The sequence below is a fragment of the Gekko japonicus genome, unplaced genomic scaffold, assembly GCF_001447785.1.
Source record: "Gekko japonicus isolate JY-2015 unplaced genomic scaffold, Gekko_japonicus_V1.1 scaffold202, whole genome shotgun sequence".
In the NCBI taxonomy this organism is placed as follows: Eukaryota; Metazoa; Chordata; class Lepidosauria; order Squamata; family Gekkonidae; genus Gekko; species Gekko japonicus.
In genome coordinates, this window is record NW_015170893.1 from 728,122 (window position 1) to 755,406 (window position 27,285).

Sequence of the window (27,285 nt, forward strand, 5' to 3'; positions counted from 1 at the left end):
GAGGGGGGGGGGGCGGCGGGCGGGGGAAGGAGGAATCAATCGGCCACGCAGGGTGCATGTCTGCGGTACGGCAGCGCGGAACTTCTGCTGCGAGCGCCGGGAGAACTGAGCGTTCAGCCAGACACGCCGAGCGCTGGGGCGGCTTTTTCAGTCGGCTGTGTAACGTGAGTGTGGCTGAGTGGTGGGGGAAGGGTAGGCTCCAAGCAGCTTATCGCTTGCGCTAGCTTGCCAGTGCACACGTCGCTTCCCGCCCCCCCCCCCCCCCCCCCCCCCCCCCCCCCCGCACAGCAGCAAAACCCCGGCGTGCATCTCAGCCTCTCTAGAGCCGCTTGATGGTTCTGTCAGCCAGACACCTCCGGGAAGGAAATTCCGTGGCCTATTTGGCACTCGGAGCCTGCCTTTTGCTGCCTTGGGTCACGCTCTGGCGCAGCAAGCCTGGCTCTTACGGAGGCACTGCGTGATCCCCCCTCCCCCGCGTGGGGCTTTCCAGCTCCATCTGGTACGAACGGAAGCTGCTGCAGTTCGTTCTGGTCTTCGCTTACGCACGCTGCTGGGAAACGGTGGAGGCCTCTCCGCGCTAACAGGCTTCGCGGGGGGGGGGGAAGGGGGGGCAGAAAGAAATTTTTTGGGTTTGGGCTGAGGTTTTTTTTTTTTTTTGCTTTAAGTCTCAGATGGTTGTGGGATGCTAGTAGGGCGCATATGCAAAGTTCTTCATTTTCTGACGTCTCGTCCCGTTGCAAACTGTCAATATAATACTTAGCTGAATGGCCAAATATATAACAGGGCTATTCTTGGAACTAGCCGAAGGAAACCAGGAAAAATGGTGAAGCATCGACCCCCTCAGGGTTGCCAGGTCTGGGTTGGAAAATACCTGAAGACTTAGGGAGGGGGGGTGGATCCAGGAGAGGGTGGGGTTTGGGGAGGGGCCTCAGCATGGTACAATGTCATAGAATCCACCCTTCAAAGCAGCCATTTTTTCCAGGGGAGCTGATCTCTGTCGGCTGGAGATCAGTTGTAAAAGCAGGAGATCTCCAGGCCCCACCTGGAGGCTGGCAACCCGGCCAGCAGCACACTTTCGGGTGGAAGGAGGCGGAAAAACCTTCCTCCTTAAAAAGGCGGAAAGAAGTCACTTAAATTCCGAGTCGAAGACTGCGGTCCTTAATTTCTTAATTTAGGAACCGACACAAATAGGCATTACTTCCAGGTCACTAAGTGTAGAGACAGGTGGAGGAGCACTTTCAAAGACAACCCAAGAACCTGAGTGGGACTTGATCCCAATTATTTGCATTTGAGAGCAGGCTATGGGATTTTTTCGTATACATATCTGTGCCTGGAAGCACTAAATGCCGAATCCTAAAAAGTGTACTCGCCCATCAGTTAGGAGCCGGACCACTGGGCAAAACGTTTCTTTCTTCTGTCTTGGAAACCTCTTTCCTCCACCGTCTTAAGAAGAAATGCTGAGCGTACGGAGTCTGAAGAGTTAAAGTCTGTTGCTTGTTGCAATGAAATTATGGCTGGCAGTGGCGCCGCTGTTTGTTCAACAGACCTCCACTTTTAAACAGTTCACAAAAAGTTCATCAGGGCGGTGGCGATTATAAATAACGTATGTATGCGTCCCACTGCTAAGCACGACCCTGAAAACGAGCTGAAACTAGCAAACATGCCGCCCCACCCACCTTTCCGAAAAGCTCTTGCTGATCAGACTGCTCTGCTGTAGCGTGCAAGCGTTTTTTGCACAGTCACTGAGAACCGGCTCGGCCACTGCACACGCTCAACTGCTCTCTTCTCGGAGTCTCCCCAAGAGTCTCTTGCTTCTAACTCGCCGTGTCCCCCTTCCTCTTTCGCCTTGTGTCACCGGAGTGCAGCCGAAATTCTCAAAAGAGTATTTTGCAACCTCAACAACACACCCGCCTTTCCATGCCTCGAGCAGGGCCTCTCTGTGCAAACACCTTTGCCCGAGGCAAGTTTCGCGGAGCTGAATAGCAAAGAGAGATGCTTGTCTTGCAATAGACTGCAATATAATTTTCTCCCCCCCCATGTTTTCTTTGGGGGGGGGGAGCAGGGGGTATTGGAGCACTGGGTGCTGACTGTCATATCTGTGACAATTGTTGTGCAATCTGCCTTTGACCTTTCTTTCATTCCAACTTACAAATCTTTAAATTCAAAGTGTAGGTTCACTTGCTTCGCACTCTCAAAAGTGAGTCCCTTCAGGCGAACCATCAAGTACCATTTGGAATTTTCGCTCTGAAGTATTTCATTTTTTTGCAAAGACACATGAGCTGATGCCAAGGATACACTTCCACCGAGGGAACCAGAAGAATTGTCACGTTCCCGTAATCAAGATCCCGGACGTGTTTTCCGCTTTACAAGGGGGAGGGGAGGAGCAGGAGCGGTGCCCCCTCCCTTCGAACAGCCCTATCTATTTGGACTTTGTGTCCACTCCATTCCTTACAGATGAGGCAGCGTACTGGGCGGCTACTAACTGTATGTAAAACTCTAAATCACTCTCTCCAGGCTGCGGCTGCTCCATTTGAAAACATTACGAGCCGTGCATCTGGAAAACAGTAAATCTGTTCCGCAAAACCCGTCTTTCCAGTAGAATAACCCCTTTTGAATGATAGTGCAATATTTCCTCCCAGTCTCTAAAGATATTGGGGGGGGGGAGATATGAAAGTAAGGAAAGGGTGCAGTTTCGATTCCTCACAGCAATTTGGGCAGACTCCATAATTACTAGACGTCAGCTACTGCGGAGGGAGGGAGGGAGGGGAATATGCCATTTCCTTAATATACTTTTGTTCCATGCGTGGGGTTGTACACAAAAGGCTTCTTTAAGAATCTGGGAGGCGGGGAGGGGGGCGCGAAGACACAGAGATGCTTGAGAGAACACAGGACTTCCTTCACGTTTAATTCTGAAGACTCTGATCATGCGAGAAGCATTGTGTGTAAAACAATCTGGAATTTCCTTCTCTCCATTAATACATTAAAAAGGTTAATTATTTGCATATTTCGAAGCCTGAAACCCGGCAAGTTAGGGGGCTTTTATTAGAAAGGCCTGTGTGTGTACTCTATGGCCTTTCTTGTAACAAAGCCAACCAGGCAAAAATTGCAATGTCCGTACCATTTACTCTCCGGTAGTACCACTGAAGATAGTCAAAGGAGAGAAGGGTTGGCAGTCAGTAGTGGGGACTTTGAAAGCCAATTTATTCCAGTGAGACTCGATTCTAAGTCTGCCTACTATTCTCCTGATTATTTGGGAGTAAGTCTCATTGAATTTCCCTACAGGGGTGTTTGTGCGCAGCAGAATCCTAAAAAGCATTTTCCTCATAAGTAGGTACAGTTTGTGTAATGTGATTCACTCATTAGTAAGTTTGTTTAGGATTAAAGCTGTAATGTGTCTAGTAATATAACTTCTACCATTAGGGAAGGATTGTGTGTGTGCGTGTGTAAGCGTCCGCGAGTGTCATTGGGGGGGGGTGTAAGAGGAAGAACTGAAGGAGTATCCTGTGCATTAAAGGCTCCCCCTACTTATTAACCCAGCATTTAACAGCGGGATGCAGGCTGAAGCTCAGTCAAAAGAAACGACTGAACCTCCAAAGAGCAATTAAAATCCAGCACTGGAATAAATCATGCGCCGCGATAATCGTGTTAATAAAACGCAGCTTGTCCTGACACTTCACTCATGCAGCAAACTAGAATTTAATGCGGGTGGAGATGGCGCGTTCGGGAGGGAATAAAGGCAGGCGAGGCATTCCCCCCTTCTGTTGCTGGACCCGAAAATCCGGTTGCCTTTCACCTGCCTTCCCCGCTGCACACAGCGCCGATCCTTTCGGACTGCTAATGCTTCTCCAGTGAGCCCGCTAATGATTTCTTTCCCTGGAGTGAGCAGGCGTCATTGAATTACTCAAAGCACTCAAAGCAGCAGCACAGCAACAACAGCGCCAATGGTAAAAGCCACCGGGGTTTGGTTACTTAATCAAATCAGGGGGTGGGGGGAGCTCACCAACCTCCTTCCTATATTTAACCCTTCTATGTGCTGGGATGCCAACTTTTACTCTGGGTGAATTTTTTTTTAAAATCACTAACTCTTGCTTATCAGTGAGTTCCCCCCACTTATTCAGGGGAGAAGGGTAGAAACTTTTTTTAATCTGATATTTCATTTTTTAAAAAATGCCTCTTAGTTCTATTTATTTCTCAAATTTCTACCCTGCCCTCCCAGCCAAGGCCTGCTCAGATGTTGTAATCATAGGTCATATTTTAAGTCTTGGAAGAAACTCCTGTGACATTTTCTGTTGCATTTTGGATTTCTCTCCAGTAGGTTATCTTTTGTAATTCTGTACACATCCAGTTTGTGGTAAGCAGTTTTAAGGTCCACTGGTATCAGGGGGAGAACTAATCATGTGCTTATCTCTTCTGCTGAGAACAGTATCAGTGGGCCTTACAGGTCCTTAACATTAGCTGTTATCATACCCTTTTCTGTGGATTTCAAGTTTCCTGAAACTTAATTTGTGCAATCCAGCAAGTAGGGTTGCCAGGTCTGGGTTGGAAAATACTTGTAGACTTTGGGGGTGGATCCAGGAGAGGGCAGGGTTTGGGGAGGGGCCTCTGCATTGTACAAGGCCATAGAGTCCACCCTTCAAAGCAGCCATTTTCTCCAGGGGAGTTGATCTGTCAGCTGGAGACCAGTTGTAGACGCGGGAGATCTCCAGGCCCCACTTGGAGGTTGGCAACCCTACAAGCAAGATTTGGTCCTATTCATTTTGTTGGGTCAGAAGTATCTTTTCCTGAATTGCACCCGCTGTATTCAGGATGGTGTGTTATGCTGTTTGGCACAGAAAAAAGCCCACTAGTGTCAGAAACTGCAAAGATGATTTCTTTCTGTTTACCAAGGTGCATATACATACACACATATATATACATACACACACATATATACATATATACATACATATATATATATACATATATATATATATATATACACATACATACACACACACATACATACACACATATACATGTGTGTGTGTGTGTATATATATACACACACACACACATATATATATACACACACATGTATACTTGTATATACACACACACACACAGCATTTCCCAGCTGAAGTTGAGCAGTTTTACATCACACTGATTTCAAAGGAAGTGTATTATGTTGGTTCTAGGTTTGTAACAAGGCCTTTGAAATCAAAGGGATGTAAAAGTGTTTCACTTAGGCTGCTTCTGTTTTTCTAACGTTTTTCTTTCATCTTGTATGGTTTTATTGTTTTGATTTTAAACATGATTTGTTGTATGAACAACTGGACAGATAGTAGGTTAAATGTACCAATTATTATTGGTTGGAATGCCTTCCATTAGTATTTGAGTACTGAAGTCCTAGTACTACTAAGCTCTAGTACAAAAGTACTGATGGCATTGTACATTGGTGACACTATTAATCAATCTTATGACAGTGCGAAAAAGTACTTATTTGCGGAGTAAGGCACTGGATGAATCTCTATGGTGTCCTGTGATTTATTTGTGTAAATCAGGTGGTTTTGTTAACAGATATAGAATCATTTCTATTTCTAATGAAGTTGAGAAAAAAACTAAACATAAGATTTGTCAATAGTATGGAATGAGCCTTAATTTTCAAGATGTGCAATAGGGAAAAGGTTTCTCTTGTTTGACCCATAAATGCCCTCAATTTGCTTCTTTTATTGCATGGTCTCTCATTCACTGTTTTAACTAGGCCGCACTCACCCTGTACCAATCCTGCATTCAGTATTAATTATCCTATGGGAGGATGGCCACCTAATTGTTTTTGCACTTCCTCCTAGGCTGGTCTTTGGAACTCATTCTTTCTTTCTTTTTTTCAATAGACTATAAATACGTGTGAAGAAGGGTCTCCATTCTAAGGTGACGTCATGCTTTCTGCAACTCCCCTGTATGGCAATGTTCATAGCTGGATGAGCAATGAAAGGGTCCGCATGTGTGGGATTAATGAAGACAGGTAAATAGTTAATCTTCTGGGGAGTTAAAGTCTGTTGTGTTTCTGTGGTGTGGGGTTTTTAGAGTTGATTTTCTTTCCTATTTCCCTGCCTTCTGGGAAGTAAAGGGTTTTTATGAGAAAATGTGATGTAGGGGGAGGAAGGACTGAAATGTGATGGCTGTGGACTACCTCCTGATGTAATGTTTTGATGGACACGATGATGACCAGGAAAGCAGAATGGATCTTGTAAAAACTAAATAGCCCCCAAAGCTGCCACCCTCGTATAAACACACATACTCCAGACCCTAGGTTCCTTGTTTGGAAATATATCGCTTGGGCTTTAATGAAATTTTAGCTCAAAAAAAGAACATGGCCATAGGTTATTATTTTATACATAAAAATAAAATCTGGATTTATGTTCCTTTTGAATGAGTGACTGTCTTTATGAAATGGTCTCCAAATTAAAACGTTGTTTGCTCAGTAACTAAATACTTTGTATAACTTTTAACTAGCATACTTATAAGAGTTTGCCTTAGTTCAGAGAAAGTTGGTCATACTTCAGATTCATTGAAGACCATGGCCCTTTTCACATTACCGTTCTAAACCAGATGTTATTCATTGTTGGCCTGATTTTGAGTAAAGGGATACAGGGATGGGGGTTTCATACAGCAAATTGCCTTCCATTAATGAGCCGTCTCTGAAGTGCTACGGTCATTTAAAACAATGCTGCTTCTCCCCCACCCTTTTTTGCCATGTGATCTTCCTCTGACTTGGCACCGTATAGAACATTAAAAAAAGTCTGAGGAAGATCACGCGGCAAAAAAGGACGGGGAGAAAAGTGGCATTGTAGGAAGCGCTATGGACATTTTAAAACGGCACACCACAGTGATTCAGAGGTGCATTGAAGGGGTTGAAAATGGAAAAAAGCAGTTTCCCTCAAAAGTGGCTCAACCGCACTTTGCTAACCTGACACAAGTGGATTTGTGTGAACAGGTAAATACATTCCACTAGCAGCTGGTTACTAAAACAGGTCTGTCTGAAATGACAGAAGAAATCCATTTGCAACCAGTTACTAAATCAGAATACAAAGACAGTCTGACAAGGGTCCATGAGATTGTGACTAAGTTAATTCTCATTTATTTGAGTAAGATGATCATAATTCACATTATACGGATCTAGGGCTTTGATAAGTAGACATATCAGTGCATACATAGCTGTGCATTTGTTCATGTTCTGGGTTTTTCTGACCTGCTTTGGAACAGAATTTATGAGATGTTTGTACCTAAGGTGGGCTTTGGAAAAGTGTGGCTGGAATTGTGTAGATCTCCAGACTCCCATCATGCAGTGCCGTTTTTCCTTCGGCCGACCCCCCACCCCCCATTGCTGGTGGGCTTTTTGCTGCTTTTGTATTTTGCTGTTTTCAGTATATTTACTTTTTTAAAACATTTTTATGCCAGCTTTCCAGTCAATCAGGGTCCCGAAGGCAGTGTACATAAAAACATAAAAATATTTCAACAATAAAAACAGCATTAAAATTATAAAAAAGTTCAATGAAAGCACATAAACAAACAATACCAGAACCAGGGAGGAGGGCCAATAACTACTGGGGGTGTGCTAAACAAAACAACAACGTTTTCATCTGCCAGTGGAAGACACCAGTAGAGGGAGACAGATTAATCTCTGTGGGGTGGAAGTTTTGAAGTTTTGATGCTATAACTGAGAAAGCCCTTTCTTGGGTCACCACCTATCTAGCCTCAGATGGCGATGGAAACTGTAGCAGCGCCTTCGATGACGACTAGAATGAATGGGTAGAGCCCTGACCTGGATAGCCCAGGCAAGCCTGATCTCGTCAGATCTCGGAAGCTAAGCTGGGTCGACTCTGGCAAGTACTTGGATAGGAGACCTCCTTGAACTATCAGAGGCGGGGACAGGCTTTATTCAGCTACCTCTCTAAATATCTTCCAGGCCCCCAATAGGGGTCAGTCACCAGAGGTCACCATGACTTCCAGGTACACAGGTAGACAGTCAGATGAGGTCGCCATGACTTCCAGGTTCATTCATTCATTCATTCATTCATTCGTTTGTTTGTTCATTCTCTCTCTCTCTCTCACACACACGCGTGCGCGCACACACACACATAAAAAAACACAGAGCTGGCTCACCAGCCAAAGCTGCTGAAAGGCACCCCTGACCACCGCTGCTACCTGTTTATCAACAGGAGGCCTGTGTTCAGGAGCACTCCCAGCTGTGAACCTGCTCCCATTCAGAACAGGGAATAACCCATTTCCCACATCAGACCTTCCATTTTGTCAGGATTAAATTTCAGCTTGTTAGCCCTCTAACTTTCTACTGATAACTACCCCCACAAGAAAAGTCCTCCAGAGGCAGGAAGGGGGAAATGATTGACAGAAGCCAAAACAGTGCTTGATGTGGCATTGGAGGTTCAGAAAGTGAGTGAATGCACAACGCTGTGTGGATTGATATTCCTTTGCATTCACATTGGCAATGAGAAAAATGGAGATTTTCCCTCTGTGTGGAAGCAACCTGTGAGAAAATGGAGTCACGGATGTAGTCCTTCCCTAGTCTCTTTCATAAGTTTCTCAGTTGGGTTATTTGAAAACAGCACTCAGAAAGGGATGTGTGTGTTGATACCCAGGTCCCGGTCACACGGGAGGATTTGCCCCGCAAGAGGGACGGATCGGGGATGCATCAAGCGAGCGCGATTACACTGCAACATCTGGGAAGTGTCACGCACCCATCCCCGATTCGGCCCTTTGGCCCAAAGAAGCGCATTTAAAAGGTACTACCTTTTGAGCACTACCTTCCAGATGATGTGCGACTACTCCAGGCGTCTGGTCGGGGAAGCGCTGGTAGCCCATCACAGCCAGCGCCGTTCCCCGTCCCACACATGTGCACAACTGCGCTACTACCGGTTTGCTGCACAACGTGTGATCGGCTGCCGGAGCACGGAGCCGTGGGGGCATGTTGGATCGCGCTCCCGCGGTTCTTTTTGCTCCGGCTCTAATTTGCCTCCCTTTGGCAGCGGATCATCCCACTCGTGTGACTGGGACCCCAGTTGAACAGGCATTCATTCTAGCAAGATAACCCATTGTTATCAAAGGCAAAAGACAAGAAATACATACAAGCCATATGCTGTCTCTGTCTTTTTTTGACCAGTTGCATCCTGCTGTTTTGCCCATTAGCTTGGGCAAAAAGTGGATGTTGCTTTTACCTTAAAAAGTGGGAGCTCCACTTTTTAAGTACCATAGAGTAGAACTGGTCCTTCTGGGTAATGATGAAACTTTCCTTCTGCTGCATGGCAGCCATTATGTCCCTGGGATTTGAAAGTTGGCACTAAGGTGCATTCTTTATTGGTGTTTTCTGTGATAACAAGTCCCTGAGCTGCAACACTCATATGTGCGGCTCCTTCTTCAGCATCAAACAGCTGACATTTATATGATATTGCCATTATTAATTTTCCTCCCAACATTTTTATATAAATGGTGCATAGAAGGTGTACTAATAGGCTTGATTGTTCTGAAGAGTCAAGAGTACTTAGCATTAGATAATCTTGCTTTAGGACAAAGTTTTGGAATGCAACTAATGGGTAATAACATTAAAATTTCTTTACATCAGATCTGCTGTCCAGTAATGTATTGCTGCTTAAAAATGATCATTTCTTATGTAGCAGCACACTGATGAAAATAATGTAACTAATATTTTTGTAGGCAAATCAAACTGTACAATCCCTAATAACAATATTTGTTAGATTTATAAAGAAATGTTAAATATCTCTTAAACATAGGAAAATCCCAGTTAATGACGGAGATGCCTCGAAAAGCAGACTGGAATTAAGGGAAGAAAATCACCTGAACCACAGTGTGGTAAGAAATTGATAGTTCAGTTTGACAATAACATGCTTTCACTAAGATAGAATCAAGTGGGTAGCTGCGTTGGTCTGAGGCAGCAGAACAAAGTGTGAGTCCAGTGGCACCTTTAAGACCAACAAAGTTTTATTCAGGGTATAACCTTCCATGTGCACGCACACTTCTTCGGATACAGTGAAATGGAAGTCACCAGTCCCTACATATAGGTAGAGGGCGGGCAGCAAATTGACATACAGAATAATGAATATATTTAACAGATGCAAGGTGCCACTGGACTCAAACTTTGCTATGCTTTCACTAAGTTTTAGTATTATGTCTTCAGTTTCAAATAATGATTCAAAAACTTTTAAGTACAATTGAGTCTAATAAAAGCTTTAGTCGTTGATGTCTTTCTCCAAGTTAGTAGGGTTGCATTGCATTCTTTCATGGCATGGTTAAAGTCTTCCTACTTGTTTTTATTTATAGTATGTCTCTGAACTACTTGTAGTTTGTTATATATATATTATCAGCAATATTTGTGCTAAATAACGTTTTGTAGCATATTTTAGTTATGGTCCCCAAACAAATGAATTCTGAAGGTCTCAGCAGTTGCCTGACAGCCTATAGCCTCGGGCTGGTAGGGTACAGCTGTCTGAGAGCCCCTGATCTAGTTCTAGTGCCTGGATGAGAGGCTGTCCAGGAACCTCCATGTATTCCACACTAAACTCATTGGAAGAAGGGTGGGATGTAAGTGTGACAACTAGAAATGTTAAGGCCCGGAAAAAAAACGGAAAACTTTGGAAAAAAACTTTTCCCCCCCTGAAGCCTTTTTTGGAACAATATATTTTAACATGATGAATAAAATATTTTAAGACAAGGTGTTCAAATATTTTCCAAATCATTTTTTTAAAATATGTATGGTATCAGATTGATCTAATTTCTGTGCACTGAGGACAAGCAAGTCCTAGGTTACAAACTGAACTCTCCAATGCAAGAATAAGATGCATTTCTTCCTTTAGGAGGTGCTATTGTCACAAGAAAAGAAAAAGGTTTCAGGGGTTTTTTTTGCATGTGGGTGGGCATTCTGTTTGTAATAATTGTTTGGATACACTATATTTTTAATATGCTAGTTGTGATAATTTCATGCCAAGTAAAAATGCCCATAGTCATATTTTATGTTCCTAAAGTAACAGAACTACTTTCAATCTGGAAAATAAAAAAGAAGTGCTAATGAAGAAATGCTAATATATTTTCCAAAAATTTCAGTTTCCCCCCGAAAAAAACTGGAAAAAACCTGGGTTTTTTTCTGAGCTTCAACATTTTCGGAAATTTTACATCTCTAGTGACAACATGGGGATGCAGTTTCCTAGACCTAGTTCCTATAAGGGGGTTGCAAAGAGGGAAGGGGAGTAAGAGTCTCCAGGATGATTACCCTTGGTGCCAGAAATTGGTTTTGCCCTCTCTTTCTCACTGTACTGTATAGTGGTGCTGAAGATCCTGTGCTGGCCATAATCTGAACCCTTAGGCAGAAAAACTGTGGGCTTCAACACCTCTGCCAAATTATAAGGCAGGGAGAAGGGAGGGATGGTAATGTGGCAGGCAGATGCACTGGAAGAGAAGAGTACGTGTAGGGCCCTAGTTTGGAGCTTGCTGAGCAGAGTGGGAGTTCCTCAAAGACTGCTGTCTTCCTAGTGCTTGAAAAGGGTGCTGGACCCTTGCTTGTCCCCGGAGTTGGGGTGCTCATATTCTGCCTGTTTTCTCTTGGCTTGCTAAGTTGAAAGGGATCTAGATGCCTATCTAGATGGTATTGAATTTTTTCCCCTATCTAATCTTATTTAATTTATTTTTTAAAACTGAGCTTGGCAGATGATAGACAGGCTCCTTAGACCCAAGTGTGACGCAGCCTGTAATTTTTACATGTTTGATTTATTTTATTCCTCTGCATTTTCCAGTTTAATCAGCCCACATTTGTTTTTAACAATGAAAAAGTATTTGCTTCATGCTTCCAGTCAGTTTTAAAAATGTAATTCTAGGCTTGAACAGTATTTTGATGAAATGCCAAAGTAACATCTTTCTTATTTTACAAAGGTGGATGCTACAGCAGTGCATCGTATTGACAGCCTTGCAGCACTGAGCATGGACCGGTCTGGAATTATGCGAGAAGGGCTTAGAGTCCCCAGCAGTATTGTCTATTCCAGTTTGTGCGGACTTGGCTCAGACAAGCCCCGGGATGCTACAAATGCTATTGCCGGTCTTGGATTTGCTCCTGAGAGAAATCCAGAGATACAGTTCAAGTCTAATCCCACGGAGGCAATAGAAAATGCAGCTGGAAAGCCCCCAAACGGCTTCAGCACTATATATAAAACACCACCTGGAATACAAAAGAGTTCTGTTGCAGCTGGGGAGACCCTAGGCTTGGACAGAAGCTCAAGCGACAAACAAAGTCCTCTCAATGTCAATGGTGCTAGTTACTTAAGGCTACCCTGGGTAAATCCTTACATGGAGGGTGCTATTTATCCTTTTCTTGAATCACCAAATAAGTATCCGTTGAACATGTATAAAGCCTTGCTACCTCAGCCATCCAGTTACAGCTTGCCACAGCATCTGGCTTACTCACCTGTATGTACAAACGGTGAACGTTTTTTATACTTGCCACCTTCTCATTATGTTGCTCCCCACATTCCATCATCATTAGCTTCACCAATGAGGATCTCAGCTGCGTCTGCATCTCAGGCAATTCCCCCTTTAGGGCACTGTTCAGAAAAAAGCTTGTCTTGGAAGATTGGAGTCAGTCCTGGGAATCCTGTTGACTCTCATGCCTATCCGCATATCCAGAACAGCAAACCACCCAGAGTCCCATCTGCGAAGCCAGCTGCTAGTAATATGCCGACAGACCCTGCTGTCCTGCTGCCTCATTCGCCAAGACTATCACCTAGAGTCCATCTCCCAACACAGGTTGGTGATGCCTACTCAGATTTCCACAAACACTTTTCCAGAATTTCAACGTCTCCTTCTTCAGTGACTCTCCCAAAGCCATACATGAATGTAAGCAATGAATTTCCTCCTTCAAGAGCCTCCAATGGAAAAGCTCCCAAAACTCAAGAGACAAGTGAAATTTCTCAACAATCTACCATACATGTGAGGAAAACAGGTCATGACAGAAAAGACGGCAGATCCCCTCCATTATTAGAAAAACAACAAACTGTCACCAAAGATGTTATAGACAAACCACTGGATTTGTCATCTAAAGTTGTTGATGCTGAGACAACCAAATCTGAGCATGTTAAGAAAATGGCACCAACTGTGTTAGTTCACAGGGCTGGTAGTGGGTTGGTTTTACCTGGAGGCGATCTTCCGAAAGAAACAATTTCTCCTGGGAATGGTTGTCCTATATATAGACCTGAAATAATCAGTACTGCACCTTCCTCCTGGGTTGTTCCTGGTCCAGGCCCCAATGAAGATAACACAGGGAAACACATACAGTTGAAAAACAAGGCATTAGACTGGGTGACGCCGCAACAGCGAAGTTCTTCATGCCCTAGAATGGGAGGCACAGAAGCTGTCATTAATAATATCTCAGGATCTGTGTCAAGTGGAGGCCGGCCAGCATCTGCTTCTCCAGCTCCAAATGCTAATGCAGAGTGCCCCAAGACTAACAGCTCTGTGGAAACCACTGCATCTGTTATACAGCATGTAGGACAACATGTAGCATCATCATCTTCTAAGCACGGTAATAAGAAATGCAACAATCAGGAACCCGTCTTTAAAGCAAATGAGAGCACCCTTGCATCAGGTTCCATATTTTTCCCTCCAAATGATTCATTCCGATCTCCACCGCTACCCTATCCAAGAAGCTATCTCCCATACCCAGTTCCAGAAGGCTTAGCTATAGGCCCTTTGTCTCTGCATGGTAAAGGACCTGTGTATCCTCACCCAGTTTTGTTACCCAGTAGCAGTCTTTTCCCTGGGCACCTGGCTCCCAAACCTACCATTCCGTACAGCCTGCCAACAAGCAGAGGTGAGTTTATGACCTATCAGGATGCACTAGGTATGGGAATGGTACCTCCAGTGTTGTTGCCACATACAACCTTGGAGATGAAGGATGAAAAATCAGAACGGAGATCTAGATCGCATGAACGGCTCCGTTATGAAGATCCTGCTTTAAGGAACAGAGTTCCAGAGATGCTGGAAACCAGCACAAAGCTACATTTTGAAGTACCTACAGACAGAAGTGTGAAATCCTATCAAAGTTTAAGTCATAGTAAAAATACTGCCAAAAGTGACAAGCACATATTTGCTGAACTCAGAGATGAGCAAGATACAAAAAATGAAATAAATTTAACAAAACCCAGTTTTCCTATTGAAAGCAGTAATCAGGCTAATGACCCTGCAAAGCACAAGGTGGACCCAGCATTTCAGCACAGAGATTTCATTGTAACTCGAGAAGAATGTGGAAGAAATAATTTCCATGAAGAGTACAACTTTAAACACACCCAGAGCCCACTCCCATCAATGTTCACATTAAGGAAAGAGGACCTTTCAGTGAGCCAAAACAGAGAGAGGTTAACGGTTCCTCCGTCCTCTTTGTACTTGGAGGCTGCTCATGGGAATGATGGCTTGGCTATGTCTTTTTGCAAGATGCCAGATGATGCTAAGCAGCTTTGTATGGAAAATGGTCAGTCAAGTATAGAAGTAAATCAGACATATGCCAAAGAGGGGACTGAGAGCACAGAATCTAATGATGGCAAGCTCCTGAAACCTAAGCCATCTAAACTGGCAAAGAGAATTGCAAACTCTGCTGGTTATGTAGGTGATCGATTTAAGTGTGTTACAACTGAACTGTATGCAGACTCTACTCAGCTCAGCCGAGAACAGCGGGCTCTGCAGGTGAGTCCGAGATTTAACTACAAAAGTATTTATTTTAATTATAAGGTTACAGTTGAGAATGAAATTTGATATATTACACAGGCTGGGGAATATATGTATGTACTACAATTTTAAGAGTATCTTGACACAAGTAGCAAAGGTAAACTTGCATATATTTGGGTTCAGTTATGAAGCCAGGGGTATTTGAACAGTACTAGATAATAATTATTATGTAATAGTCAGTATTCTACATTATTTAATCTTGTGAGCCTAGTGTACATCGTAGTAATGAAGGGGAGCTGAAGAATGCATGATATGGTTTAAATAGTGGTGGCCAGAGCCGGCCTGCATTTGGCTGGCACTGGGTAACTTACAGTTAATGGCACAGGTTGTGATTGACGTGCCAGAGATGACATTTTATAAAGAGGAGTAACAGTCATATATTAGTGGGTTAAATGCAACTTCTTTACCAAGCAAAAATGTAGCATGAAGGAGTAGAAGCTGTAGTGCATTCTGGGATGATGGCAAGTATTGTAGGATACTTTTGAGTTAAGCCAAATTGTTTTGCGTTGTTAAGAAAAGAATTAGTTGATGCTTATAAAAATGGATGAAATTATCTAAATGATCCATTGAGTGCCCATTTTAATTACATAGATGGAAGGATTACAAGAGGACAGTATTTTATGTCTACCTGCTGCTTACTGTGAGGTCAGTTCTTCAAATTTTTATTACTAGAATCTTGCATAAACCTTTGAGTTAAAATTTCATTTCCAAGTACACAAAGGGAAGTTGTGGGCCATGGTCGTCTTTTATTCATTGTGCAGTCTTTGTTTTTGTTTGTTATATCTCCCAAAAGACAATGCTTTTATTTTTTAAAAACTGTATGCAATATTCATTTATATATCAAAGAACTGTATATTTGTGTATAGAAAAAATGCCTTGAATATTGAACATGTGCTTTTTAAAAAACTTTTAATATAATTGTATGTGTATCAAATCTTGGTTTTGAGAAGATCTTTTCTTTTGGAAAAGGTAAGGTAAACGAAGTAGCTCTTATTGTGAGATTTTTTTTTCATATCAATTCTCTTTCTAGCGTGCAATGATGCGCTTCTCAGAGTTGGAGATGAAAGAGAGAGAAGGCCACATAGCAACCAAGGACCCGGAGGTCTGCAGATTCAACCAAGCAGACTGGGAAAACTTGAAAGGAAATAATGAAAAGAAGCCCAAGTCTGTCACTTTGGAAGATGCCATTCCTGGGCAAAATGACAATGATAGATGTAAGCAAATTTTTAGATGCTTTTTTGAAGTGTCTGAGTGCCTTCTGTAGGAGTTTGGAGCAAAACATGGTAGTGCCACAACATATAATTTAAAGCAGTTAAACCTACAAAAAAAGGTGAAAGCAATAAATTATTACTTTTGTACAACAGTAAGCAAAAACACATTTTTTACATAAAGTTTTTTTATGGGGTGGGAAGGGGAGATAGCCTACTGCCTGTTTTGTATATATATTTTACTACAAATACACACACACACACAAACAGAATGAACACATTGTATGCAGCTTTTTTGTGATTTAAAAAAATGTATGTGCCCTGGAGTAGCTTCTCTGAGAAAACTTTGGGCTAATGTCACAAACTGGTAAAAAAGGAAAATGAGAGATGGAATGTTCAACTACTAACCATAAGTGTTCCTATGAAATTAATTATTTGTTTCATTTATATCCCATTTTTCCCCAGTGGGGGGGGCAAAGTGGTCTACATCATTCTCCAGAGCCAGTTTGGTGTAGTGGTTAAGTGCGCGGACTCTAATCTGGGAGAACCGGGTTTGATTCCCCACTCCTCCACTTGCACCTGCTGATGTGACCTTGGGTCAGTCACAAGCCCTGGCACAGCTGTCCTTGAAAAAGAGCAGTTTGCGTCAGAGTTCTCTCAGCCCCACCCACCTCACAGGGTGTCTGTTGTGGGGAGGGAAAGGGAAAGGAGTTTGTAAGCCGCTCTGAGACTCCAAGTGAAGGGCGGGGTATATAAATCCAATCTCTTCTTCTTCTTCTCTTCCATTTTACCCTCACAACAATCCTGTGAGGTAGGATTAGGTTGAGAGTTTGTCACCCAGCAAGCCTCCGTGGTAGAGTGGGGGGTTTGAACAGGGGTCTCTCAGATCCGAGTGTGACACCCCAACTACTACAGTGCACTGACTCTCTTATGTGTCTTATGTTAGTTTTTTGGGGGGTGGGGTGGGCAGAGAGCTATTTTTTTATGGAGCTCTGTATCTTGCTGTAAACTACATACAGAAGAAGACCTCTGTCTTTGCGTTGTAAGTATGTTGGTTTGTAATAGCCTGAAGTAGAATGCCAGCACTATAAATGCTATGTGAATGGTCAAGATGGGTGGCCACTGGCAACTACTAGCCAGCCGTCTGTAGCAACAGAAAAGAGCAAGAGTCCAGTTGCACCTTAAAGACTAACAAAATTTGTGGCAGGGTATGAGATTTTGTGAGTCACTGCTGACTTCTTCAGAAGTGAGAATGCTGTGTGAATGCTGAATTTCCATTCTTAAACTTATGGCATTCTGTAGCATCAAAAGGGAACACATTATGCCATAATCCCAAACATTTTAAAAGATTCAAAGCTAGGGCTGATGAACTAAACCAAACAAAATTTTGTCATGAAATTTAATTTTGTGTGATTACCTTTTCCCTGTCATCTTTTAATGTGTTAATCACAAATGCCTACCACAGGGGTGTTGAACTCATTTGTTATGAGGGCCGGATCTGACATAAATGAGACCTTGTTGGGCCAGACCCTGTGTGTCATAAAATGTAATGCCAGGTAGTGGAGATATAAACTTTATAAAGGACTCAGACAAACACAAAGATATTTAAAACTTTAAATAAAATATGCTTAAAACACTAGCACTCTTGCAGTATTGTCTGTTTAACAGTCTCTGATAACTGACACCTCTGCTCTGAACTATTGCATCAAAATGTCTGTGCTGTAGCAATCTTGAGTATGTTGTATCTGTAAGCTGCAAACCTATTTTTGATTTATTGACATTCATTACAGAAATCTCAAGCTCAGTGTTCCTAGCCTAGGACCAAGGGGAAAACATGAAATGGCTGGGCATTGCAACCTTTTGTATATAAGTTGCTTCGTGAGAAGGCATCCTAACACAGACTGAGGGCCATGTGTTTGTCTACAAAACTATAGTCTTCCCCAGAGAAATAACTACAACTTCCTACAAAGGAAATGTGCTGGGTGAACTTGGTCTGGACACACACTCTCAGCCTTATCCACCTCACTGGCTTGTTCTTATTCCTCCTTTAAAATAGTTCACATTACTTTCTTACTGAGAAAGACTGGATCATGAGGGCATGAATACAGTGAAAAGGGGGAGGGAACCCATTTGCACCCAGAAGAGTACTGGCATAAGGAGCCCAATAAAGCGTGCGCGCACACACACAGCATAAGGAGCCCAACAGAATACACACACACTAAGCACACTAAAGCTCATACCTTGAGGGAGGAGCCTCAGCCAGTGGAAGGAAAGAAAGGCTTCCCTTTATCTCCTGCAGTGAAGCCAGGAAGCAAGCTCTGGCTGTTCCCTCCCTCCCCCTGGGAGGAGGAGGGAGAGGAGCCTCAGCCAGTTCTTTACCAGATACTCTCAATTGCACAGGAGAGGTTTGCCTATCTATCTCTCCTGTATGATTGAGAGAAACTGGTAAAGCAAGCTGTGACGTCACAGCAGCAAGAGAACTGGAAAAGGAAGTAGGGGCCTGATCCGTCCCACGGGCTGCATGTTTGACACCTGTGGCCTACCAGGTTTTACTACCAAATTAAAGTTTTGACAGTGCAGTTAATGTAATAGATTTGGGTACAGAACAAGGTGTAGGTGGCTCTGACTTAGCCGTGGAAATAAATTTTCCCTCACAATAGCAGCTTTGTGTTCTCACAGGTATAGAGTGGAGTTCAGGCAGTAGAGGAGCAAGTCCTGTGATCTCCCCCCCCCCCACCTAGAGACCGTATGCTCTAGTCTTTCTCTTGTTTGCTGCTGCTGGTTTTGCAGCTTCCTTCAGTTTCAGTCACTGTCTGTGCTTCAGAGTGTGCCTTGTGCTCCCCAGGAGCCCTGAAAACTCAAAAGTGCCGTTGAGTTAAAAGGAAGGCAGTTACTGTGTCTATTTCCCTAGCTGATGCAGCTGTTGGAGGGCAGGTCACACAATTCCTTCCAGAGCTGCAGGGTGAAGGGAAGAGCTGCCTTTTGTCAAGGGGAGGGGGGGAGTAGCAAATACCTAGTGACTGCTTGAGTCAAAGGAGATGGAGGCAAAGGTGTGTTTTTTAAAAAAATGTTGAAAAGTCTGTTTCTTAGGATGACTTTGTGAATTGGGTTTGCTACTTGTGTGTGTTAGCCTTCCAGCTCCCTTAGCAACAGAACGTTTAGTAATATTCGCTGCATGAATCAGGGCCATCAATTAATGGGTTTTCGGGACTTCCTCTCCATATAATTGGTTGTTACTAGCAGGGGCACAAAAACTCCCTACGTAACAGTCTTGATTCATGCGGTTTGTATTATAAAACTTTATGGCTGCAGGGTGGCAAACTTTAGCAGATGGAACATATCCCCCGCCTCTTTGTGATTTAAGTATCAAGTTGCTATGTGGATATTTTTTTCCTGTGCATTGCCTGTCAGCATCCTGTTTACAGGAGCCTACTGGAAAGTTTAAAAGGCTCTGAAGCAATCCAAGCTGAGCAGCCCCTGTGATGATAGAAGCCAGGACGGCAGGGGCCGCTTGACTTAGACCTGGCCACTAGTGCCAAGAATGGGCATTAGCTCACCCCATTGCCCCCTCTTGCAAACTGACACAATAGGAGAGGAATCAGTTGGTGAATTGATGCCAGTCATTACTGTGGTAGAAGTGGTCCCTGAGGCACTGAAAGTGTAGCTGGGGCTTGGCTCTGCTCGCCCCGGTGGTCCACCAGGAAACTTGCCAAGAAGTTAACTGGTCATTTGCCCCTGTTGGTTTATATGGTACTGGGTTTATGCAAGTTACAGGGCTTACTTTAGCAAGGAAGTAAAAACATAAAAGCTCAAATTTATCAGTTCTTTCCCAGATAAAAAAAATAGTCACACTGGCTTCAACAGGAATGTAATAGGACTACTCTGGACTAAACTGTGAAAAAAAGTTGTGCAAACTACTTTTTTGGCTAATAGGTGTTTTAAGGCCACTCTGGTAGCTGATCTATTAAAGGATAGTTTCCTTTCATGTGCAGGTTTCTATCTGTATCTGGAAGGATTAGAGAGTTTTCAAGGCTTCCTTGCAAAAGTTTACCACCTCTTGTCACCTTCGCTTCTTTGAAACAGCAGCTGATAAATGAAGCAGAGCAGAAAGACTGTAGCCTTTTTTTGGTCCTTGGAGGCCTAAGACAGACTGTGGCTATTAGCATAAATGTCTGATGTGAATAAAGAAACAATTTTTTTCCAGATTCAGCTTTTGTCACTAAAAGTGGGGTTTTTTTGCTTCATTCTTCATTGTCTTACAGTTAATCTTTCTTCTTATGAGCCTTATAACTGGACAAAATTGTGATAATTCAGTTGTTTCTAATTTTTGACTTGAGGCTAGATCTGCACCTGGTGCAGAATGAGGAGATAGAAATGGACTATGTCACTCTGTGGCAAATGGGGTGATATTAGTTTTCAGAGTACCACTAAACTTTCCCCTCTGCAAGTAAAATACTGTATTAGCCAAACAGATTGAGAGCTAGCTAGGATACATTTTCCCTGCTTGCTAGTTTGATTCTGGCATGAAAGTTTTTAGGTGACGACAGAATGTTTAGAAGTTATATTGCGGCCTGCAGTCTGAAGTGGTACAGTCCACACTACATGCATTCTGCTGCATGTACAGACTAGGCTTGAATTACTTGTTTTATTTCTGGACTAATGGGTTTTCTGCTAACCTGTAGTTAGACAGAACAAGTGAGGAACTTGCTAGGGCTCACAAGGGAGGGGAAATGCCACACCCCACTTCCTCCCCTCCTCCTCTGTCCCACAACCTACCACCCCCATCCTCCCCTTCCCCAGCCCTCTGACAGCCCCAAGTCACCCCCACAAAGACCCCAGTGGCCAGATGATTGCGGGGCTGCGTCTCCTCCTGCTAGTTCCCATGCTCTCTCACCTTCCCCACTCCTGACGCTCTTGCCTCGTGGTGGGGGCTAAGTAACATCAGCCATAGCAATTGAAAATGCCATCTGAGCATTTAGTGTTTTCCCCCTCTCACCACCTCTATGCATATGCAGACATTTTTTAAAAACTTTCAGAGAGTTTTAAGACCCTTGAAAATTTCTCCCCAGTTTTCAGATTTTTTTTTGCAAACCTGAGGATTCCCACAGATTTGTAGAAACATCCTTCTGATCCTTTGGTGCAGGCTCAGCCTAGAATGACAGAGGGGCAGGAAGCTCCAGGGCCAGCAAGTTGTCAACCCTGAGCAGCATCTGTGGCCCTAGTGCTACCAGCTGGGTTTGTACAGACCAGGGGCCAAGTGAGCTGGCTTGCTTTCTCTGCCCCTAATCCCATGAGGGAAGGAGGAGGAGGAGCAGGTAGTCCCTGGCTCTCCCACCACCAGACTCCCCACCCACTTGGATTGCAGCAGCCAGCAATGACTCCTTCTACTCACCTGTGTCCTTTCATGGCATCTCTGCGCACTCCTGTATCCATGTGGCCTGGCTGTGGTGGCTTGGGGCTTGGCAGCCTCATGCTCGCCCAGCCTGCAGTGGTGCATGTGTGTGCACCTGGCCCTTGGGCCGGCCCTGCCTATGTGACCCTCATTATGGGGATATTCTGATCTGCGTCGTGAGACCAAACTGTCAGTTATATGATTAATTCTGTGTCCTTTTGGAAACGTTTACTGCCTCATGGTGTTAAAAATTACCAATAACAATCATTAGCTTTTCTCCAATCCTCCTTCCTCCAGTGTCAACAGGACAAAGCAAAAACAATGGGCTGCTGCTGCTGTTCATCCTCATTTCAGAACTGGGGACAAACAATTCGAGCAGGAGTTAATTTGGGGAAAGGGCATAATTTGCCTTATGTTCCCCAAGGAAGGGCACCTGTAGGAGTACAAAGCCTATGAAAAAACAAGGTGTCTCATTGATTTCTCAAATATTGCTGAGCAAGTTGATGGGTACACAGCTGCTCTTTTTGTACTGTGCAAGTCCACTTCATACATGCAGCCACTTGGTCGACCACATGGGCATCATGTGCAAGAAACCATTTACAGTGGTTCAGGCGGATTTTAACAACATTGCAACACTGCATTAGACCATTTGGCTGGCATAGTTAAGATCCGCCTGAATCTCTTGGTGTGTTGGCACTCACACAAGCAGCTTGACCCAGCACCCATACAGTTGCATTAAAGGCAACTCACATGATTCACTGCACATGTGAAGCAAGCCTAAGAGGGGTGTAGGTTGTGTATCTTTAACTGTCAGCACTTCTTTCCTTATTCTAACAAATGTGGGGTTACTGTGAATTTTTAGGAGTGGGAAAACATTGGTTTTGATGCTATGCTATGCTGATGGGACTTTTGTACTTTGGCAGAGTTTCATTCAAGCAAGCAAAATGCTGTGTAGGTAACAGTCTATGTGCTGAAGTGCTGTCCAGCACATAGCTAATATTGTTGAGAGGGAGGGTGTAATGCCTACTGGCAGTTCAGCCACATTTTTCTAGCTCTTTGATTCCTGCATTTGCGTACTGAATATGGGCAATAAATGTTCTAGATGCAGCTAAAGGAATGATAATGTTTTTCACTTTAACTTGATTTCATTCTTACCAATAGTTAATTATTGTGTCAGCAGATAAGTGCTTTGGATGGGATATTTTAACTGCTGTTTCAGTGCAGTAGCTCAAAACACATTACAGCAGTGTTTAGTGTCAATGCAATCCTAAGCAGAGTTATACCCTCTTAAGCCCACTGAAGTTAATAGGCTTTAGAATGGTGTGACTTTGCGTAGGACTACCTTGCAGATACATCAGTGCAAATGTTCAGGAGGCTCTGGGGCAAAAGAAACTTTCCTAAAACAGTGAGGGTTTTTTTTTAAAAAAAGAACTTTCAGACATTCCCGCTGCATTTGAAAATGCAAATCATTGCTAGGGAAATCACTTTGAGGAACTGCAGCAACCTTCTAACATCCTATTAACAGTAGGACAAAAAAACACAACGCTATGTCTTCACTGAAAATATGAAACCAAGAATAGGAATCAAGTGTCTTTATTCTTTTCCAGGGAGATGGAAAATCAGTAGAAACTCTGTGAGCCATTGTAAAGCTGCTTTGTTGCCAAGGTGACTTATCAGCGTTACTAAAGAAAACTTCTGGGCCACAAACATGATAAATTGTGGTATATATTTGTAAGTCTATTCAGTGGTGAGAGATTTAAACAGCTGGCCTGCAGGCCCATTTAATTGGGTTTGGTGATTTAAGATTGGTAAAAGGAATATCAGTGAGTTCTTAGAAATATCTGAAATGTATTTTGAGAGTCTAATTTAGGAAATATCAAAAAGTGTAAATAAACTTCTGAGGTGCCATAGTAGGATGGTCTTGTTTGGATAGCATTAGGAATCCCAGCCCTTTAGAGAGAGGTTAACTTTTATGGCACTCATGCTAACGTAGCTAAGAAGGCCTTTACTGCTAGGGAAAACTAGTATAGTGTTGCATTTGTGTTCAGGTTGGAAGTGATTCTTAAATGCATGTTTCCAGGGGCCTGGAGTTGTCACTATAATTTTGCTGTGTCTGTGTTCCTCACTCTTGTGACCTTGTCTCCTCTTCTATATGGAGGGAGGTTGGAGTGAGTAATTCCCCTGAATCTCTGCTTCAGGTGTAGTTGATTATTCAATGACTCCTAATGCAGAGGTGTTGCAGAATTGCACCCTCTGGGGTAGTTCCCATCAGGGGCAGACTGGGAGGAAGAAATGGCACCTGGAAAGCATCCTGCCCCCATGCTTCCCTCACCCCCATGCTTCCTCCATTTGCAACTGCTGGATGACCTTGGGGAAGCCATAGTTCTGTCAGAGCTGTCCTTGAAAGAGCAGTTCTCTCAAAGCTCTCAGCCCCACCCACCTCACTGGGTGCCTGTTGTGGGGAGGGGAAGGGAAAGGAGTTTGTAAGCCGCTCTGAGACTCCCAAGTGAAGGGCGGGGTATAAATCCAATCTCCTCCTCCTCCTCCTCCTTCTCCTTCTTTTCTGGTGGAGGGAAGAAGCAGACTTGCTGCAGTTTCTGCCTGACTTGTGCCAACCCTCATTGTGTGGGGAGGGAGAAACTGGCTCACAGCTGCATTGGCTCCTGGGGTGGGGATCATTGTTTTAATGGCCACTTGTGTACATCCATCTCGTGTGGGGCGGGGGTTGCCGGCTCATGGCAGCAGTGGCTCCCGCCTACTTTGCTTGGGTTATATCATCCCATCAAGATTTCCCCTTGCGGCCTTAATGGCCTGTCGTCCTGAACAGAGTTGCAACCGTCTAAGTCTGCTGCAGTCAGCAGCAATACTCCCTCTAAGCTGTGGAGTCTTGTGAGCAAAAATTCTGCTTTGTGAGCTACTGACATTAAAGCTGTGAGTGAGCGATTTGGCTGCTGCATAAATTAGTTTGCTCTGGAGCCATCCTTCCTGAGTTAGGACAAAAATGTGTGAGCCGGAGGCTGAGAAACTGTGAGCTAGCTCCCACTAACTCAGCTTAGAGGGAACACTGGTCAGCAGTACAATAAGCTAAGCCACTGAATGCTGTTGGAACTAGTTGTGATTAACCTAGGCTGGTTGATGCCACTGGAATATGAGCCTTAGATAGTTTTAGCATTCAGATGGCTAGCTAGCATTTCTTTAAAAGTCTCAGAATAAGAACAAAAAATGTATTAGGTGAAGATACGGAATGCCTCTGCTGTTGCCATGTCTGCAGAAGATAAACAGCTTAAATATAAATAAGAGTTTCCTGCTGACATATAATTAAGCAGAGTTAATACTTTATGTTTCAAAATATGATCTGTGAAATATGGGCATGTCTTCACAAGGCAACAAAGTACTTGGAGGAGACTCTGTTTTCATTCTTCCTATGGAATGCAAGGTCATGTTTAATATCTGTGTTACCATGGTTGGACTGAAGCTAAAAGATGCAGACAAGAATTTGTGGCATTAGACTTGCAAGTGCTAATACAATAAAGGGCAGAAATTGCCTTATTGAGAGAGGCTGTAATTAAATGAAAAGCCTACACAAGACGCAAGTGCAGAAGGCCGCTTGTTGCGTGATCGCAAGATATTTGTGAAGAGAAGACTTTCTTCATTTCTAGGACAGGGAAAGCACAGGGAAACCCCAAACCGGGCAAGAAGTGGAAATGTTCTTGTTTTATGTTGTGTGCTTTTTGTCTATGGCTGGGATGTCTGCCTATATCAAAACTTATTTTTTAAATCAATTCTCACTAGACAACAGAATTGTGGTAAAACATAAAAGAAGCAGTTTTCATCAGTTTTTTGATGGAAAAAGGAAAGCCCTTTCCTGTATTCAATGTAATAAGCTATTGGAATTATGAATGTATGTACAATACATACCTAAGTTTTATGTGACTATTAGATCTTTGGCATTTTGTGTGTGTGTACATGCTATGTTTCTTCTGGATATTTGCCAAGTATTTGTTCTTGTCCTGATTCAAATCCAGTTGAAGTGTTTGTCAGTCTGTGCACCTGTGTACCCACCCCCCTCCCCACTACTTCCTGCCTCTTCCCCCCCCCCACTGCTATTTTTGAAATGCCAGTATTGTAAATAGTATTGTACATGGATGACTAGTGTGTTAAAGAGTCACTGTGTTAAAAGCAACTGTGACAGAATGGGAATTAGTAGCTGGGAATGATAGCCTATCTTTTGAAACTGTTCAGCAGTACATCTTTTGAGGATTTGGATCAGAATTGGCCTATTTGAGTCGTAACCCTACGGTTACATGCTGAAGAGAAAAGAGGAGCCAGCAGACACTTACTCAGCAGATTTGTTAAGGCCTGGGTCATAAATAGGTTAACAACTTAGAATTTAATCCACCTGAGGTCCACTTGAGCTCTTGTTCAAGGCCCACTGAAACAATTGAAGGTTATGTGGGAGTTGTGCTCAGTGAATTGGGTGCTTTGTGTTTTATTTAAATGGCTGATCTATTGGTGTGAGTCCTGCAGGTCAAAACTTCTCATATAGCCATGGATTAAAAAACCCTTTACTAACACACTGCAAATTTACTGATTATCATTAGACCATAAACTTTTTTTCTGGGCCTGTATCATCCGCTGCTTTAGATATTTGCAAAAAGGCTATTTATTCTTAAAGTACCATAACATTAAAGGACAAGTGGAACACTTTCTTTTAGAAACCAGAGTGAAACATTTAATAAGTGAAGGATATAAATTAGTAGAGTGTAATTGCTCACTTTTCATACTAGATTACCTCTGTTTTATTTATTTATTTTACACAATTAATACCCTGCCTTTCTTCCCTCAGAGGGGCTACCAGGGTGGCTAAAACATTGAAGTTTACATCGTAAAATCACACTTTAAAAGCTATTCAAACCAACAAGGAACACATCATTAAAACAATTAAACCAGACCAAAAATACAAAAACATAAAAACATTGGGCAGGAAGGAGGGATCACTCAGGGAGGGCGGGATAAAAATGTAATAAATAAATAAATAAACATCCTGGCAGCAGCATTCTGTACCAATTGAAGTTTTTGAACACTTCTCAAAGGCAGACCCATGCAGAGAGCATTATAGTAATCTAATCTAGATGCAACCAGAACATGAACCACATGTGGCCAGATCTTTTCTGCCCTGGAAAGGCTGCAGCTGACTAACCAGTCAAAGCTGGTAACAGGCACTCCTGGCCACAGATGCCACCTGCTTATCCAGCAGTAGCCAAGGCCGAAGGGCACTCCCAGACCATGGAGTTGTTTCTTTAAGGGAAACACAACCCCATCTGGGCCTGGTGCCACAATAATTCCAGGTCATCCTTCTGCTCACTAGTAGCTTCTATTTTGTTAGGATTAAACTTCAGTTTATTAGCCCACATCCCCTCCAAAACTGCCTCCAGGCCACCGTTCAAGGTTTCTACAACCTCCCTTGGATCAGTTAGAAGCATGAGATTGATCTGGGTGATCAATGCCTTCCTACTCCGGCCTGGAAAGGTGGTCCAGAATAATACCATGATTTTTTGTATTGGAAGTCCAGGAGAAGTCCAGGAGAATCAACAGAGCTGCACTTCCTCTGTCCATCTCCCTGTGTAGGTCATCAGGGCAATCAAGTCTCTTTCAGGCCCATAACCAGGTATAAAAGCAAATTGGAAAAAATCTAAACAATTCACCTCATTCAAGAAAGCTTGAAGTGGTCTAGCTACCACCTGTTCAAAAACCTTGCTCAAGAACAGAACATTTGTGACTGGTTGATAGTTATTGAGATCTCCTAGATTCAGGGTAGGCTTCTACAGAAGTAGATTCACAACATTCTGTTTTAAGGCTGGGGTAACCACCCCTCCTCTCAACTACCTTTCAGAACCTGGAAGATTTCAT

The 27,285-nt window shown here is 43.3% G+C and overlaps 1 protein-coding gene across 1 annotated transcript in view; it reads left to right on the plus strand.

Moving 5' to 3' along the window:
- Positions 1-27,285, plus strand: part of BCOR (BCL6 corepressor) — an 82,676-nt gene that overhangs the window by 27,865 nt on the left and 27,526 nt on the right. The window contains exons 2-6 of the mRNA XM_015418485.1: positions 5,871-6,001; positions 9,786-9,864; positions 11,935-14,733; positions 15,367-15,420; positions 15,806-15,989. Coding sequence (XP_015273971.1) covers positions 5,916-6,001; positions 9,786-9,864; positions 11,935-14,733; positions 15,367-15,420; positions 15,806-15,989 — 3,202 coding nt within the window. The 5' untranslated portion in view covers positions 5,871-5,915. The remainder of the gene's footprint in view (positions 1-5,870; positions 6,002-9,785; positions 9,865-11,934; positions 14,734-15,366; positions 15,421-15,805; positions 15,990-27,285) is intronic.